Below are 19,054 nucleotides of genomic sequence, written 5' to 3'. Positions count from 1 at the left end.
ATTAGGCATGAGTAGCGCCAAAAATGAAGAGAGAGGATATAGTGTACCACAGTAAGAACACACAGACTCCTCATTTATCATATTTTTAATTTATTTTACTTTACATTTAAATCTTACTAAAGATAAACAAATAAATGAAAAAATTACAATTGCTTTTTTCCAACTCTTCCAAACTTAGGCCTTTGAACTTTTGTGCTCTGTTTAAAGGGACACAAAAGACATGTTTCTACACAAGAAAGATTCCTTTCTTATTACAAATATATTTAAAAATACTAACTTTTTCCACTTTGTATATGCCAATTTGCCTTTCTTCTTCCTACCCACCCCCACTTCATGCTGCTCAGTTTTGGTAATGAACTGTCAAACTGGCTGTCTTCACATTGTGGTTCTTCAGCACCTACCTGCTACAATTTTGTATATCGTTGCCCGTAACACTACAAGATTTAACGGCATTTAAAACAATTTTGTAACAGGAGGGTTCCTCTTCATCTTTGCAAATGTTTTACATATATTCTTTTTAATGAAGGATGACTTGAGAATGGCCCAACCAGCCACCTCAGCATGATCAGAACACAGATACAAAGTGTTAAACTTGCCAGACACCATTTGGGCTGGCAGGGCACATCAGTGTTTGTAGTCAACCAACAACTATTCAATGTTTTCTTTCACACAGCCTCCAGCCCTTCCTGTAGCTCTAGATGAATGTTCAAGCCACAAGTCTCATATCAGACAGATGACATGACTGGCCAGGCAGCACCTGGGAAAAGGAGACACCGTTCCCTTTCCCCAACCTGTATTTACAGAAGAGTCACTAGTTCCATATCATTCTGTGTTAGCAAGTGTTGTAGTTTAGCCTTGCTCAGGATCAATTTATGCAGCCCCTCACTCACTCCCCACACCCATGGGGGAGAGATAATATAACAAAGAGCTTGAGGTGTGAGATAAGGACAGGGAGAGATCATTCAAGTTACTTACGGACAAAACAGACTCGACTTGGGGAAAACTATTTGTTTATTATTAAAGACAAAGCAGGATAATGGGGAAGAGAACAAAAAAACTTCCCTCTAAACCTCCCTCTTTCCCAGGCTTAACTTCATTTCACTTATCTCTACCTCCTTCCCCCTCATGAGTGGCATAGCGGGGGAACAGGGAATGGGGATTATGGTCACTTCATTACATGTTGCTTTCCACAGCTCCTTCCTTCTCAGGGGAGGAACTCCTCACATTCCTCCCCTGCTCCAGCATGGGGTCCCTCCCACGGGCTACAGCCTTTCACAATCTCCTCCAGTGTGGGTCATTTTTCCAGAGGGTGCAGTCCGTCTGGAATGGCTGCCCCAGCACAGGCCCTCCACAGGCCACAGCTGCCTTCAGGCATCCGCCTGCCCCGGCGTGGGGTCCTCCCCGGGCTGCAGGGGGATCTCTGCTCCTCCGTGGGCCTCCATGGGCTGCAGGGGCACAGCCGGCCTCACCATGGGCTGCACCACGGGCTGCAGGGGAATCTCTGCCGGGAGCAGCGTTACTGCTGTCCCTCCTTCTGCACTGACCTTGGCGTCTGCAGCCGTTCCTCTCACCAGAAATTCTTCACAACCAGCTCAGGCAGACACCTCTCAGGTTCTCTTCACATCTCCTCTCCTCTCCACTTCTTGCAGCTGGGCCGGTCCGAGTTGGGCCCAGTCGGCCGCCCGGTGCAAGGCCACAGGGAGAGGCCCACAAGGCTCGCGCCTCCCCCTCTCTGCCCCTGCTCAGCTTCTTCACCACTTTTTTTTTTTTTTTTTTCCCCCTTCTTAAATACGTAATCACAAAGGTGGAGGTGTTATCACTGAACATTCCATGACCAATTGGCTCAGCCCCGGCCAGTGGCAAGTCCACCCTAGAGGCAGTCACGTCCACCAGACAAAGGGGAAACTTCTAGCAGCTTCTTGCAGAAGCCGCCACCATAGTCCCCCACCACTGAACAAAACCAACACAGCAAGAATATGGCTCTAGGACCAGTAATAATGGGAGATATTATTCCTCATCTGATTTGGGGCACAAGCATGGGTGGAGGTAGAAGCGAAAAGGAAAGCAGTGCAGGAGCTGTGTGTCATTTCCTTAGGGCAGTGGTTCTGGGACAGACAGGTATGGGAAGCAGAGCCCAGATGAGCACACTGCGCTACCAGCAGGACTGAGGGACCGCAAGTGGGTGAGTGAGGTCAGCCCTGCAGGTTTGACTTGCCACTCATTCAGCCCAAATTTTTTTTCTGACTTCAAACTCAGGGTTTAATAGCATTGCACTTGCTATGCAGCCAGATTAGGACTGCAACTGTCCATGATCAACACTGCACACTTAGACATCGGACCAGCACCAGACACGGGGAATCAAGAATTTATACTGACAACGACATTTTTTTTTACAGACTGACAAAGACTGTCTGGGAACTCAACCAAGATGTTCTCTGCTATAGTCCAGACTATAATCCTGTTTTAGGAAGTAACTGTGTTTATTTGAAGTAAGCCAACTCCAACCCAGGTTCTTCTACTATAATTCAAAACACTACAGCATAGTTCTCATTTAACCTGTTCCCTTTCCTTTCTGCCCCAACCATTTGGAGATACCGGAGCTTGTTTATAGAATACCTGCAAGTTACGTAGCCTCAAACACGCTGCCAAAGCTACGTACTTTCCTACCCTAAGACAGCCGATCAGCCGGCATCCCACAAGAGCCCAGTTATTCTTTCTCACAGAATAGTTACCAAAATAGCAACTCTGGCCCTACAGTTTCAACTGTCCCTCCTCTCCCCTTCCTTTCAGACCTTTTCTTTTTCCCTTCTGTTTTCCCCTACCCTTATCTATTAGTCTTTACTTGCCTTCCCCATTATGTTTTCCTTCCACCATTCAAAGAGATGCTACATAACTTACAGGCTGATATTGACCCCCTCATAGAAGACTCAAGTGCACCAGAATTACAGTTCACCTGGATAAGGTAATTTTAGAAGTACTCTGAGCAAATTCCCATTGTCAATAATGAAGAAAAGGCACTACTTGATGTCAAGAGGTTTACACTGAAGTGACTGCAACAGGCAGCAAGTCTTATTCTATATACTATAGGACTCAGAAGATGTTTAACTTCTCTCCTGCACAAAGCATTTAAGCTTTAGCTAGGAAAGCAAGCTGACCAGAGCAGAGCCTTATGCTGTCCAGAACTGGAGGCATGAAGCCAAATAATTTAACAGAAAACAGGGTGGAAGGTAGGACCCTTGACTCGTAAAGAGGAAGGGAGAAACAGGAGCCACGGCACTTGTGTCAAAATGGAGAGATGGCTAAATCCTCTTTTCTTAGTAAGATGTGGTTGAGGACAGTCTATACACTCCAGAGATCAAGTCTTCCCCTATACACTGTATAGTGGCAAGAAAAATTGTTCCTGAAGAACACAGTAAACTGAGGGAAAGCAATAATCATGATGATGTGTTTCAGGCTTCTTTAATTCAACACCTAAGAAAAGAAGGACACCTAAATAAAAGCAAGTTTCAGTAGTTCATTTGCTAAATAATTGGGTAAGTGGCGAGAAAATATTGCTATTTCACTTTTTAGCCAGAGTGAACTCTGTATGTGGGTCTGTTTGTTTTTTTTTTTCTGTCACAATTACCCTGAAAGAAAGTAGTACATGTACATGGAATGGATGGTGCAGTTTTCAACAATCTCATGCTCCTTTTTGGTTAGTTGTAGCTTTCAGTGGATAAAAGAATTTAGGGACTGTTTAAAGGAGATCCTGCCTTATTATTTTTAAAGTTGCCCCACCCAAGTTTTGTTCTCCCACACGTTAAGTCCAACCACATGGGAACACAGCAATTTCAACGGAATGTATCTCAGCAGTCTTTCCGTTCCTGACCCCCACGGAGCTTTTTATACTTCAAAAACTGTTGAATGGGAGCCCACAACTTAGAACACTGGGCATAAAAAGAAGTGCCAAGCCTTAATTAGCATAGTGTCTAGATTAAGACTGAGATTTTATACTACAACATATCTAACTGCCTCAACATTTGAGGATTTATGGAACAACTACTACATCACAGGCCAAAAAGCAGAAATTATCGTAAGGACCGTGAACTTTTCAACCCCCGCATGACAGCACAACAAATAGGCATTTCCAGAAATATCAGAAGTTAGAGCTGGCAATTAACATTGGGAAATCCCAGCGTGCCTTGGCTCTGCTTCTGACAATAGCTACTTTTTCTGCTGAACTGCACAGTCAGATTTTCAATTTTAAAAGACACTCTACTATTTTCATTATTCAGTACTGAAGATATTTTGAAACAAATCTCAATTCTAATCTTCATCTTGTCCCATCAACAAGCTAGCAATTAAAAGAAAAGTGTTCTGTTGTCAAATTGCAAGATGTGTTTTTCAGCTGATCTTCTCTGCTAGCTAAAAGTGGTCCTAAAACTTTTCAATTTTCACCTACAGGTAAGTCAGAGAGTAGAAACAATCCAACCCATCACAGCCTTCACACAATATGCCTTTTCTACAGTAATCAAGAACACAGTTAAAAAGAAATATACCTAAACAGATCACCTAGGTTCCTACAACATCTTAGTATCAAAGAGATAGATATTTAAATGTGTGTAGGCGCCTAGAAATGTTAATGAGCATCTTGTCATATTTAAGAAGTAGATGAAACGTGTTTAGACAAGCTTAATATCTTTCCACATTTGAAAATCCACTCAGCACTCATCTGCCTAAGATTCTAGATGCTTTTGAAGTCAGGCCACAAACTGACTAGTTACCACAGTAAACACTTCAATCTCAAATATTACATTTGAGGCCAAATATTATAAAAAGGCCTAATAAGACATGAGTAGGACTGGTTTTGTTTTAATTGGATTATTTCAAACTCTTCTTTTCCAAGCAGAAACAGTGAAGAACTTCCATCTTACTGGGTAGAAATGTTCATTCTCTATCATGTGAATAAACTACAGAGTCTATAAACATATTAAAGCTGTGAAGTGATAGTTCCCAATACTACCACACCATTTTTTTCAAGTGTTACATGTAATAGTCTCTTGCAGCAATTTAAATGGTGATCCTTTTAGGTTGTCAGCTTTTAGATGTCACTGATAGTAGGTTTTGAGTTTGATAATGAGGAACAAGAGGTGAGGAAAGCGTGGAGAAAATACAGCTTCTAAGGCAGAAAAGGCTAGTTACTTTGTCAAGACTTAAGTGCAATTTCTGTTGTTTTGTCTACACATTCTTGATGTGTGCATGTCCACTACTTAGCTCCCAGTCTCAGCATTTGGTCCCATCTAGGCATCCTGTTCACAGATTTATAGTCTACAAGCATCCTCCTATAACAACACATCACATTCTGACAATAGTAATTCGTGACAGAGCGATAAATCTCATTCCTCCACTCCAAATACACATGTTCACATGGCAACAGTCACCCCCAGGAAGGATTTTACAGCGATTAAATGTATCAAGGAAAACAGATTCTCCAGTTAAAAGAGCTGCTTGCACACACAGAGTGAATCAGGTGAGGTACGGGGGAGCTGAGCAGCAAAAGCATAGGAGTCACTTTCCCATCTAAGAAGAGTCATGCTCCCACCTCTCAGCCCACCCCTGTGCTTTTTAGACCAATAATCTCAGGGTGTGATTTGACAATGCAGCTAAGCCAAGCAACAGCTGCAGAAAGGGTTTTCTGCCGCTCCTCCTACTTTCACCGTTCCTCTCAGGGCTGACCCTACAGTGAGACAAAGCAGAGAGTTAACCAACTAAAACTAACTCCACAAAGTCATTTTCCATCACTTTATGTCCCTGAACTGTCTCACCGCAGGGTCAGATACCCTCAAAACCAGTAAGGGCAGAGATGAAAGAAGAGGGAGCAGGGACATCTCTCCTGCAAGATGTAGCAGATCTCTTCTGCTGGTGTAGCTACAGCACCAAAGCAAAGCCCTGCCGCAGGGAAACAGAAACACATGCATGAATACCAGCAGTTCTGCCCACTTTCAATTCAGCCATTCCAGAATAGCCTAGAGAGTTTTCATACATCAGTGAAGTTTCCTACACAGTCTTCATTCCAGCATACAGTTTTATATTATCAGCCTTACTGCTGGAGAAGTGTTTGTGTAATTACTGTTTCTCAGACACACCTTGAGGATTTATGCCTGCTCCTCACAACCTATTCCTGGTTTTTTTTGTTGGTTTTTTTTTTCCTTCCATGGTAACAATGAGACTAAAGAGAAGTGCATCATTCCTCAAGAACCCTCAGTTCTACAAAATAAGGCATTGAAGACTTCCTCCAGAAAGAGACACAGGGGAGGTGGGATGAGAAGAAGAGTCCTCCAGCTCTACTGACTTTACCCTTATCCCCAATCCAAAAGCAGTTACCACATCTTTTAAACTGAGATACAAATAAGACTAATTCCAATTAAAACCACCACCTCTTCCACCTCCTTATAAATTGTAGCTAAGGGCAGCTTCTGGAAACTAAAGAGAAGGATAATTTTCCTTGCTTATCTTGCACAAAATACAGAACAGCTCCTGTTGGCTGTTTTGAATTATGCCCTTAAGGTTTGGCTTCAAAACAGAGGAAACCAGACTGTCATGGATTTAGACTGCTGTGCTCTTAGAGCTGCGTATCTAAATTTTAGGTATCTGAAAAATCCTTTGTGGTCAACTTTGTCTCCAGCCAGTAGACAGCAGTAGTATCAAAACTGCAATTACTTTCAGACCGCACTTGGTTTTTGGGAGAGGCGTAAGCGAGTTATCAAGGATAAATAAGTAAGGAATAAGTGAACCAGTTCAATTTATAACAGTGGGTGGACTGGCTACAGCAAGATCTAGTTGCATCATGCATGTCACTTAGCCTTTGCTCTAGAGCAGCAGCCCAGCCAACTAGCATAAAAGTGTGAATGAAGTCATCCTAACACACAGGCACACCTAACTTCCATAATACCGAGTGTGTTCATATATTAGCCAAGGCTCTGTTCTCATTACTCAAGCAGAAGCCTATAAAAAGTTTTATTAGTGTAGGTGAATTGAAAATAGCAATTGCTGCTACTCGTTGCAATGGGATCAACAGTGTCTGACCACAATTCTAGCAGTTCTAAACTGAATGGCTTATTCAGTTAGGTGAGACACCAGAGACTCATGACATTACTTTTATTTGTTGTGAAGTGGCACAAGACACTGTGCCACTGGCAGATTCAGTCTGGCGACTAGCAAAAGCCAAACGCTGCTTAAGTAGTTGAAAGTGTTTCCCTGTGCTCCCAGAGGCTGGTTGACATACTTAGCTCATTTATACAGGTAGTCTTTTTAGAAAGAACTCTTGATAAACTGAAGAAGTAGGGCACCCACCAGTGCTGCTGCTAGGAAGCCAATACAGGAGCTGCACCAAATGCTAACCAGTAGCTCAAATTACTTTTTAAGCAGTAACCAGCACACCTGCAGACTGCACCATAGAGCCATCTCTGTCTTCTTCGCAACTACTAAAATAGTACGAGCCAGGTAAAGATACCACGCTAACAGTGTGCCAGGAGACCACCTTTACATCAAAACACAGCCTGTACTACTCCTGAGTGCAGTGTGTAATTTTATTCCTGAACCTTAAACCTTCTGAAGAAGCTCCACTTTCAGACCTAAAGCATCTTCACTAAACATAGCTGCTCTAGGACCCCATGTGAATCTGGCCATGACAAACAACAATACATCACTTCTTTCAAAGCAGTATATAATTTTAGGATGAAGGATACAACATTACATTGTTCACAGATCATGGAGATTTGTTACAAATTCCACACAAACCTGGAAAGCCAATTAAACACAAAGTCATCTCTTTCACTGACTGCTCACTGCATGATCAAATAAGCATTAATGCATGACAAAAAGCTGGAATGAGTAGCAGTAGGAAAAGAAAGACAAGAACATGACTGGACTACAGCAGTTCGCTGCTTACTATACAAGTTGAAGCTTGGGTCTCCACTGTTACTACTACTACTAGCAAGAGGCAATATATTACGTGCAGCGTAATGTCTCTCTAAATGCGGTTCTGAAGAGTCTCCTGTAGGGCCTCCATATTTATGTCTGTCATCCTCATTGCTCAAGCCTCATATCCACCTCTCCTATCACACTAGAACTGATAAGCCACAGCTGCCCTAATTGCACAGCTGGTTCCTGTATTCTTGCTGACAAAGAAACCCTGCCACAGACTGAGGAGATATTTCGTTAAGTGCTTAAACACCACACTGATAAGAATGGTATTATGCTTCAACAGAAATATGACTGGGTACTAAGTCCTTACTAGGCTTAATCCTATACCTGGAAAAAAGTTTCCATCTGGGCACCAGCACAATCTAATGGAAGTTCTGCAGACCCCACACATATGTGCATGATTAAGTTATGGGGAGCAAGGTAGTGAAATACTTAGTTTGCATAACAGAGAATTGCATTCCAAATAGAAACAGCCTACTCTATACTGTATTCAGCTGTTGCCTTTGTGCTTGGATAAAGGTTTTCTTCTCTGTAATTCATTAACCTACAACCTTATCAAGGTGCAAGTGAAGAACTTGTTTCCAGCATTGAAACCAGCAGCCAAACTGAGCACAAATACTTACGTCACTCTTCCTGAACTTTGCTTTTAAGCTCTTCATGCTGATCACATTCAACCTTCCAGACCTTGGAGGAGATTTTTATTCTTCTTCAGTATCTAAACACAAAAGAAAGAAAAATAAGATTCCAACTTGATACCATTCAGGTCACTGGCAGCCAAGTCTGAATTAAATTTGCACACCTGTATCACCCCATGAGGATTTAGCCCTCAAGCTCTAAAAAAGATTAACAGCCAGCTAAGGGAAACTTTCTATTTCTCCAAACTTAAAAGCCAACCTATGTCTGACCACAGAACAATAGAGCAAATCTTTAACAAAACCTAATGTGTGTATCACGTTATACTAGCTACTTCTTGACATAATTAGATCACCGACACATTTGTACACATAGCAGCTTTCTCTGCCCACTGCCTATTTCAACATTATCACCAGGCCTGCCATTTGGAAACTGGGAAAAGCCAGTGGGTCTGCACTGGGTAGCAGAAGTACCACCACTGTTGTATGGACAAGTCTAACCATTAACTGAATTAAAAATTATACTTAACCCATGCATGATTCGTACTAGGACAGCTTAACACAACATAGCAGATAGAACCATCTGAGCAAGAATGGAGGTTATCACTGGAAGATCTGTTTTATACTCTTCCCCACAAGAAACTGTATGTGTATTCTTGGAGTCATGGCTGCTTTTAATTCAGCAGTGCACTATCACAGACATGTTCCCCCTCCCTCCTTTTCAAGTCAAGAAAAGCAGCAGTTGCACAAACATATACAACTAACAGTACAGACAAGCTGCAAGCTCTCACAGGGGAACAGGGAGCCAGTGCCTAGAGCAAAGCTTCCCTCAGAAGTCTTCAATATACCACATATTTCCAGTGCAAGACAAATGTAACAGCAAATAGCATGTTAAAGTAGCATGGCAATGTGCCTTTTCCCAGAGTACAGAAAAAAAAAAAAAACTTAATGAAAGAGCAATGTGCGTTTGGACTGGGCAAAGTCATCTATGCAAAAATGTTCCAAATTTCTAGGTTTATAGTATGCTTACTGAAATAGCCAGTCACTCTCATCTACAAGTTTTAGCTGCTATACAAATCCCTTCTGAAGGAACAGTTTAGAGTAAAGGATGTTCAGCTGTATAGACTTCCTCCCTCCACCCTAGAAAAAAAAAAGGGAGAAAAAAAATATTACAAGTCTAGCCAGACAAATAAATAACTGAAATAAGGACCAGAGCCTAAATTCAAAAAGGCCATGCAGCATGACTGTTTCACATCTCTCTTCAGAAATAGTAGATTACAGTTTGATAAGCAAAGTGAGATTCAATTGTTTCAAAAAAGAAATTCCGATTATTATGAAGCAGGTTGCTATGTTCTACAACACCACTCTACTATGAGTTTTAAAACGCAACCACGCAGTATACTTTGGTAGAACATATATGAAATGCTTCCACAAAATACAATGCCAAGTACCATTCAGGAATAGCAATTAGTAAAAATGTCATTTAGTTCAACCCCACATTTATCTGACAGCCATTTAAGACAAACAGAAGTATGTGTCTTAAAAAAATAAAACAAACCACCAAACAAACAAAAAAACCCATGCACTACATACACAAACACATTTCCCACAGAACACACACCTCCAGTAGGTAATCTGGATGGGGTAATTCTGCAGGCTGCTAAAATATCATTAAATCTAATTAAATTACTCTAAGTCTAATTAAACAGTCATTCTGAAATCATATCAGATTCCTGACTGCTTTCAGGTATATGAGTGAGGGGTTTCATTTGAAGTTCCTGCTTTTCATCTCAAGGAGAATGGGCTTGTGGCATTTTGTTTAACTCTTTAGCAAGCAAAAGGAAAAGAAAAAAAGACATGTGCAGAAGCTTTTCAGTCCCTGGCTTAAGTGACAATCTCTTAGCTTTTTCCTGGGATGAATGGAGTACTAGTAAAACAGTAACAAAAAATAAATTTTAAAAAAGGGCAAGTTTTGTACAATCAAAAAGAAGGAATTGTTTTAGGTTGCTCAGAGAGAAGCATACCACCTTATTTCTGCTACACCTACTTAAACTTTGAATAATGTGTTTAAATTGCTCAACAGCTGTCATAAGCTGCACTGGAAAGTAGCCTGAACCTCAGCAAGAGCCCAATGACTTCCTAAATCATTCTCTAGCAACACCAAGAATGAAGAGCATCGCAAAGACGAGAAATTGCAGGGTATAGACAAGACAAATACCATTACACTTATCTGGCCTTCTTTACATACCACACCAGCAAAACAAAAAAAAAAAAAAAAAGAAAATGGAAGACAAAAACACAAACTGTTTTAAAAACTTCTTGGGGAAAACAAAACCAAACCACAATTTAAAGGAACATTAAAAGCTGAGGAATATCTTAACGGGAGTTTTTATTCTAAAACTTAAACATCTTCAAAAAAAAACAAAAACAAAACAAAAAATAATTAAAAAAACCAAACCAAAACACAGTAAACAGTTTAATTAGACCAGTTAATAAAATATAGAGAGATCCTGTGCATGAGGAATTTAAAACAGGAAATCTTTCCTCACATACAGATTGCCAAAGAATTGTCTGCTATAGGCTGTCTTTCCCCTTCCTACTCTCGCAGCATTTTTGGCTCCCATGAATGAAAGTACAGCTCCCATGGAAGACAAAGTACTCAACTACAGGGCTATGGGGGAGATGACAACTCCCTGCACAGAACAGCTGCAAAGCTGGACTCTCTTCTGTGAGGAACCTGTAGTACACTCTAATTAACAAGATTTGCAGACACTCCTAATATGCTACTTTTGCCCCTTCTGAAGAAGGGAGAAGGGAGGTGAGCTGTGTTTCTATTAGAAGCCAACTTATTTTTCTCGCAGGATACTTCACCTCTTGCATAAGGGCATTTTCTACATTGAATTGAAACTCAAGTCCTCAGCATAATTAAAAAAGCATGCACAAGCACACAGAAACAGCATTTCCAAATTTTGTGTGTGTCACATCTGTATTTTTTCCATAAGAGATAGTCAAACACAAATATTAAGGTTACAGCTTGTGCACCATAATGCACACAATTCTTCGTCTGTAGAGATAAAAACCCGTGAAGCAGTGAAGGCTGCCTTTTCTTGGCACTGCGTAAGAAGGAAGTCACCTCTCAGTGGGTGTAATTATTGGAATTGATGCAAAGATAGGTCAGCATCCTGATTCAGCAGAGCTTTATGACAACTGTTCACTTGCCAGAGGGGGAATAAAGGAAGCACCATTAATACACTCCTGGTTTACAAGATAGGAAATTACTACTAGAAATTCCCTAGGGAGCATCAAGACATTTCAAAACAGTGTTTCTGCAATGAATCACAGGTATTAACAAGAAGCAATCTCTACTAATAGTGGCATTTCTCCGCTCTCAGAACAAATGTGGCAATAAATACTGAGTGCTGTCATTTTGTAGCTGCAGCAAGTTAGCAGCAGAGAAGTGCTTAACTCCAGGGATTCTCAACAGCTAATGCTGATCACATGCTTTTAACCATTAACTCCAAAATTAAATACCTAGTCTTCTATCTCATCTTCCTTCAGCTTAACGTTAAGAAATAGCTTTCAGGAATACAAGCCACATAAAACATCTTTAGGTTGGTGGTAAACCTACCTAGTTAAAACAAGAGACATTGAAGTGGTGGTAATCTTCGGCCTCAATAATTTCACTTAAATTGTGTTTTAATACACAATACAATGTTTAGGTTTAAACATAGGCAACAGATTAGGATAATCTTCCCCACCGATTTACAGTGCATGAATGCAAACCACAGTAAACAACAATACTGACATATTTTTTTCCTTTCATTAAACTGCATTAAACCCAGAGCAAGGCCTTTCAAACAGTACTACAATTCACTCATTGAATGGCCAAAGATCCAATGATGCAACAGTAAAACAGCCTTAGTTTCACTAAGTAAAACTACAAGTTTACAGTAAAATCGTACATTAGGCACACTGTTCATGCCAGTGACAGTTACCTTTTTCTGATAAGCGTTGAACTCACTTAATTTAGGTGTAAAAAATCTCGCATCCCTTTCAGAACACCCTGAGAAGCCTCCAACTCAGCGCTCTTCCGCAGCAAAGCACAATTCATATCATCAACCAATTTCCCCTTCCCCTCCCAAAAATGCTTCAAAATTTTTTTTAAACCTTGTGAGGTTACAGCAAAGAACAAGAGACTCCATGCAAGATCTGGCAACATAAAGAAAAAAAAAAAAAACAAAATGGAAAGAAAAAAGGGTCTGGAAGAATACCATTGCCACTATACACTTAGATCTCCCTTGTGTAAACACACCTACACTCACAGAGGAAAATAAGAGGCCCCAGAAGTGTCTTCTCCCAAAGCACAACACCACCACTTATTCTCTGGGTGATCACTTTCTAAATCACAAGCTCTGCTCTGATCCGGAAACACAAGCCTTTGTGGCAGCCAGCACTATAGAGTAGCCAGAGGCATCCATGCTACTAGCACCTCTACTGCTACCCACCTTCAGTACTTAGCTTCACAAATGCTTCACATGCCTGAGCTCCCCTTCCACACCAAGAGCATGCCCAAACCCAAGCTTCTCCTTACCACTGCCAAAGCCACAGGACCACGTGGAGGAATTAGCCATTGCCCAGTTGCTTTGGTTGTTCGCACATAAATGCGGCAAGCCCACGCTGTCCTAAAAAAAAAAAAAAAAAAAAAATCCACCTAACACTTCATCTCTGACTACCTTCTCATTTGCATCCAGCTGAGCATATTCTTCTCTCTGTTTCTCAGGCCAAAGTAGAGAAGCACGTATGATGTGACCAATGGGAACATTTCCCCACTCTTTATCAGCACAGCTCAGTTTTTCCATCTTAGGTAACCCATCCTCCTATCATAGGAAAAGTCAAATGGAACAGAATTTTTTAAAAACTTAACGTCACCTATAAAGAAAAATAATTCTTGGCTTGGTTAATCTACTATTACTTACTAATGAAAACACACTGAAAAATGCACTGAGAAGCCCAAGCGCTACACAAGAGCGGGAGTGATTTATATACAGTTAATCCCACTCTAAACAGAATCAGACATCAGAGATAGCAAAGGCCTTGAGTAACTTAATACAATCCCTCTATCTGTTCACAAATCACTGGCGAGGATGTGCTGAACTGTACAAATTTAAGCATTTGAGCCTCAAAGATACTGCATCACTGACAAATCTACAGCTATTGCTCCTCCTTCCAGAACGCTTTGCATCAACTCTCTACTCTTACACTTCCTTTTGATATGCAGAATTTGCAAATGTTAAAACTTCATTTTTAATGGATTCAGCTGAAGCAGTACCAGGCTCTGAGGATGTTATACAACCAATGCAAACCCAGGCAAGACTGTCGATGTATGGATATGTGCAGTTTGTTAAACAGTGTTTTCAAAATCAGTTCTAGACAGCCAGGAGAAAGCTTGCGTCAACAAGGCCTTAGACACAGTGAATTACAGGAGAATACTAAAGAAAAATCTAAATGTGACATTGCCGTGATTTGTTTACTTGGTATATTAGACAGCACTCCAGGCAAAATCCTAGCTCAAGCAAAGTCCAGGCAAATTTGTCATTCACCCATTACATACAACTCTACTCTGTTCTTACTCCAGGTCTTTTGTCTGGAAGTGTCTGTCAACACACATCCAGCTCACTGAAGAACACAGTAAAAGAGACAAGACTTGCTGCATGAACTGGGGCATACCACTGTCTGTCTCTGCTTTCAATTTCCCCGTCTCTGAACCAAAAAAAGCTCCCCCTTGTGTGCCCCTCAATTTTGAGACCATATTCTCTGGTTTGATCATACATAAGATACATTGGAGTCCTGAAGACTTTTCCATGTTCAATGCTTAGTCCAACAGGGCTAGACTGGAATTGAAGCATCCAGCTACAACTAGAAATAGCGAAAAGCTATGCAGAGTCCTACTTGTGAAGTGCCAGTTCTTAAATGAGAAACCCACATGGATAAGAACAGCTCGTACTTGTTTATACTTACCCCCTTCCTAATACTCTATTAACCATTCAACAAGATGCTTTTCAGAACAGGCAAACATGACAATCTGTACAGATACAACGTTAAATCTATGAAGAGACATATCCATTACTTTATGGATAAATATTCTGAAATAGCCTAAGGCAGAACAGTCACCGATTAGGGCAGCAGTTAGGAAGACATTTGCCAAGCCCCACTCCCATAAACTCTGCCCTTATACTTTTGAAAGGTCTTAGAAGGCTCTTACATGGATAACTCCTGTAGTCTAGAAAAACCTTCAGAGACTGGGCCAGTAACAAAACTCCCCTATTCAGCTTCTAAGTTCCTGGGTGGGGAAAATATTTTAGCTGATGAAAATGCAGTACCTTTTTAAACATAACCCCAAAATGGCAAGATGGTTGGGTGCAGTTCTACCCCTCAAAAAAAAAAAAAGAAAGGAAAGAAAAAAAAAAAAGGAATTCAGGTATTTTCTATCCTGGAAGACTGCCAATGCTATAAACTAGCAGAACACCAGCAAGATCAACACCTACATCTTAGTAATAATTAAGTTATTTTTATCTGATTTTATTCAGGTTGTTGAAACTTACACTCAATAGCAGCAGCACTAGGTGCTGTACAAATATTGGAGAAGAAGAACTAGTGTTTAAGATATTTCTCCCAGCCTTCAGAAACCTATGAACCTTCAGATCTCCCCTAGAGTTACCATGCTGGTGCCTCATGCAAGTCCTTGTAAACAAGGTCCTCAGAAAGCACTGGAGTGTCAAATTCCCCAGATGCGTTTCAGGGTGTCCCAGTGCCTTTGGGAATCCAGATATCTGCAATAACCAACAGTAGCTCCCTGCCTCTCAGCTGTTATGAGGAAAGAAGAACATCCTCAGCTACTGAGATCAGAGAGCCATAGACAGACCAGTGTACAAATTATTTTTCTGTTGTAATAACTGAACAAATTTGACTCTCCACTTTAGCCATCCCCCCCTATAGATTCAGGTGAAAAAACCCATGCAGCTTTTTTTACAGTACTTTGGATACTAGCAATGGTTTCCAGGTGCAAAACCAAAAGGAGACTGGCAACTTCAGTAACTTACATGTAAGTTAATACAGCATTCACCTAAAATGCAAGATCTGCCTGCAGAGGAAGGACTTGAGTCAAGATCTAACACCTCTCAGGCACATGCACTAACCATTAGGCCAGAGGCTCTCTCCTCCAGAGGTGGTCTCAAGTTCAGCACACCAATTACGACCATCGCCTCCAGGTGTTACGAGCCATCCTGTTCTGGATCTCACACAAGGGAAGGACGCTTTCTTTCACTGCTGTGTACTTCCACTCCAGCAGTTTTAAGGCCTTAAGTACCCAGCCTGGTAGCTAGTCCCAAGTGCCAGCAGAGATCTTCAGTTGCTTTCACACTTGACCAGACTCGCATTTGTTTCTGTCTGAATGACAGTGATAAGCTCTGTTCTAATGTGTTACCTGAATTACAGCTATTTGCACCACTTCCTCTATACTGTAAACATGCATTATTAGGTGACCCTCAAACGTAGGGGCAGCACAGACTGATAACTCTGAAAACAAGCACCAAGCTACCTCAAATGCAGAGCTATCACCCATGTGATAGCTAGGCACCTAGACAGCAACTCCAAGGAATACAGGCAAGAGAGCAGGCTTCTCGGACATCCAGGAAGGAGGCACACAGCAGGAGAGCCAGTTACTTGGACCTACAACCCCAGAAGATGCTATGGATTGCTATACTCCCACGTTGGGATTTTCAGTAGTCTACTATCTCTGTCACTAGGCAAAGCACTAAAGCTTTGAACTGATTTGTTCTGGTTTTGCTTGGTTTTTTCTCTGTAGTTATTTCAAGCATTATCCCTGTGCACAAAGACCTAATCCACAATCAGCTCTCAAAAGGAATGTGATTAGGGTATTGTTGCAGCAGGATTTAGAAAGCGCCAACATCTCACACAAGAACTTAGCTTTCATGTTTCTCCAGGCACTGTTTCTCCCTCAAAAGAGGCACAAACTCCTTAGCAGAGAGGGAGAGAAGAAAAGTTACATAGTGGGAACATAGAAAAAAAAAAAAAAAAACAAAAAAACAAAAAAAAAAACAAAAAAGAGATGAGGCAAGTCAGTGAACCCTCTTGTGAAACGCTTATATTGCTTCGTGAGACCCGCAGCCTCCCACCTCATCTCTTCTGCACTTGATGTTATCCATCTCTTGGTTCAGGGAGGGGGAGGGGAGGAGGTAGCATTTTATTGCTTTGCTAGCAGATGCACTCTTGGAAGACTTGGAAGAGGGAAGAGAATAAGCACAGGGCCAGTATTTTTAGACTGAAAAGACGGATGTCTGCTACTGCACAGTGACTTAGTGGTACTGTGCTTGGCTTCAACTCAAGAGAACCCTGAGGTCATATCAAGCCTTGTTCCACTCAAATGCTCTTTCACTCTGGTTCATATGGCTGTTATGCAATTCATCTATTAGTAAATAAAATCCCATTGACAGGTTTCCATGAGCGCCCCAAGACAAGAGCCAAACAAGTCACTGACAGATACTTAACTAAATTAATTTACTGGTAGTTAATCTAGGACATCAGAAGGCCTTTCTAAAATGATGTATGTGTAGTTTTTGGCTGCTTTTTTTTGGTTGTTGGTTTTTTGTTTTGGTTTGGTTTTTAATACAAGTAAGACTACAGCTCCTACCAAACCTTTACAAAGAAGACTCCAGCTTCTACCGAAGTAGCACTCCAGTACCACTAGACTTGCAAGCGTTTTACATCAGTTCTGTAACAAGCACGCTCACACGCCAGGCACTTCACAAGGGGAGAATTTTTTAAGACCCTGCAATGCTGATAAAGCAGAATTTAACTAGTCTTTTCACAGGCAGAAACTTAAGAATGTCACAAGTGGCCACGGCAGACTGCAAAAGGCTTGTGCTGCCAAAAGCCGTGCAAGAGAAAGCAAAATCTTTCGCGTGCTCTGTTGGAAGTTAGAAGCGCAGGTTCCCGGTTAAACTTGATGCGATTCCTAAACTAGACTTCTTTCTCTTAATTTTTTTTTCCTCTCTTTTTTTTTTTTAAGCAGCTACAGAAAATCATGCTCTTTCCAGCCCCCGCGGGGCAGGCGGAGACGCGGCCGGCAGCGGTGCAGGGGGACCCGGCGGAGCCCGGCGGCCAGCCCTCCCTTCCCTGACTGGAGAGAAACCGCCCCGAAACAACGCCGGCCCCGGGGGGCACCTTTCTTTAACCGGAGTGAGGCAATGCAAGGAGGGGTCCCTAACTCCTGTCAGTGAGAGGGGGCGAGGAGGCGGCACAGCCCCGCCGGGGCTCAGCCGGACCCGCGCCGTCAGGGACCGGGCGGGCGATCTCCTCCCTCAGGCGGCTCGGCTCGGGGCTGAGGGACCCGCGGAGACCCCCCGCCACCTCCGCCGGGAAAGGAAGGGAGAAGTTTCCTCCTGTTGCGCCGCGCTGAGGGGTTTTTTTTTTCCCTTCGGGATGCGCCGGCCGGCAACGGCGGCAACGGCCCCCCGCGGTCGGCGGGGGCAGGTGGGCGCCGCACACAAAGCCCCTATTCACAACCCCCCGCCGCCGTTCCCTGCGCGCACACCACCTCCCCTCCCCTCCCCTCCCCTCCCCTCTCCTCCTCCTCCTCCAACCCCTCCAGGGCCGCCGACCTCACGCCGAAGCCGCGCTCACCTCCTTGGAGGAACCCGCGTCCCGCTACGACCGTCTCCCGCCGGCAGCCCCCGCACCGACCCGCGCCGCAGCTGAAAGGGCAGACCGGCGCCGCCGCGCGCCCCGGGACACTCGGCCGCTCCGCGCGGATAGGACGGGGCGGGGGGGGCGGGGAGGAGGGGGGCGTGACATCACTCCTCGGGCACGTGATCGCGGGGTTCCCGCCTCTCCCCACCCCACGCGGGGAAAAGGAGGGGCGGGGAGGGGGCTTGCCCGCGCGGGGTGGGGGGAAGGCGGGAGTCTCGCGGTCACGTGGCGGCGCGCGGAGCCGTTGCGCGAGGCTGCCGCCCAGGTGGTTGAGAGGGGCGAGGGAGGGGAGTCAAAAAATGCCAAGTTCTTCAAGGAGCGAAAGTGCGTGAGAGAAGTTCTGCGCTTCCCTTCCCCCGTGCGTCAAATTCCCCTTTCTCAGAGCCCCCCAGGCTGGAAGGGGCTGCTTTGGAAGGAGGAGATGCCGAGCACTTCGTGTTCAATCCCCAAATTCACGGCTGGTGTCGTGTTCTGTTGCACAGGAGCTAGGGGTTTGGGGATCACAAGCGGGCTCTGTGGCCGTGCCAAGGTGCAGCCTCACGGGACGCACGCCGGAAGTCTCCTTTCCGTGTAGGCCAAACCCCTCTTCTCAAAGTCGAACCTTCAGAGTGCCCTTTCTCAAGCCTTCCGGCAAGCAGATGGCAAAGCACCTCAACATCTCACCAAAAAGTTGCCTTCACCTGCACAAG

General features: G+C 43.2%; 1 protein-coding gene across 5 annotated transcripts in view; it reads right to left on the bottom strand.

Annotated features, from left to right (window-relative positions):
- Window positions 1-18,389, bottom strand: part of RAI14 (retinoic acid induced 14) — an 89,190-nt gene extending 70,801 nt beyond the window's left edge. For 4 of the 5 annotated variants that reach the window (XM_086770763.1, XM_086770765.1, XM_086770766.1 and 1 more), the window contains exons 1-2: window positions 18,300-18,389; window positions 8,589-8,680 (exon numbers count right to left, since the gene is read on the bottom strand). In XM_086770763.1, coding sequence (XP_086626889.1) covers window positions 8,589-8,624 — 36 coding nt within the window. In that variant the 5' untranslated portion in view covers window positions 8,625-8,680; window positions 18,300-18,389. Of the gene's footprint in view, window positions 1-8,588; window positions 8,681-9,627; window positions 9,738-18,299 lie in introns of those variants that run through there. The other variant, XM_086770764.1, reaches the window with a different exon arrangement.
- Window positions 18,390-19,054: the final 665 nt, after the last annotated feature.

Source organism: Chlamydotis macqueenii, chromosome Z (genome assembly GCF_036417535.1).
Source record: "Chlamydotis macqueenii isolate bChlMac1 chromosome Z, bChlMac1.mat, whole genome shotgun sequence".
NCBI classification, from domain to species: domain Eukaryota; kingdom Metazoa; phylum Chordata; class Aves; order Otidiformes; family Otididae; genus Chlamydotis; species Chlamydotis macqueenii.
Note: the sequence above shows the minus strand (reverse complement) of the source record. Positions and strands in the feature narration are given on the sequence as shown.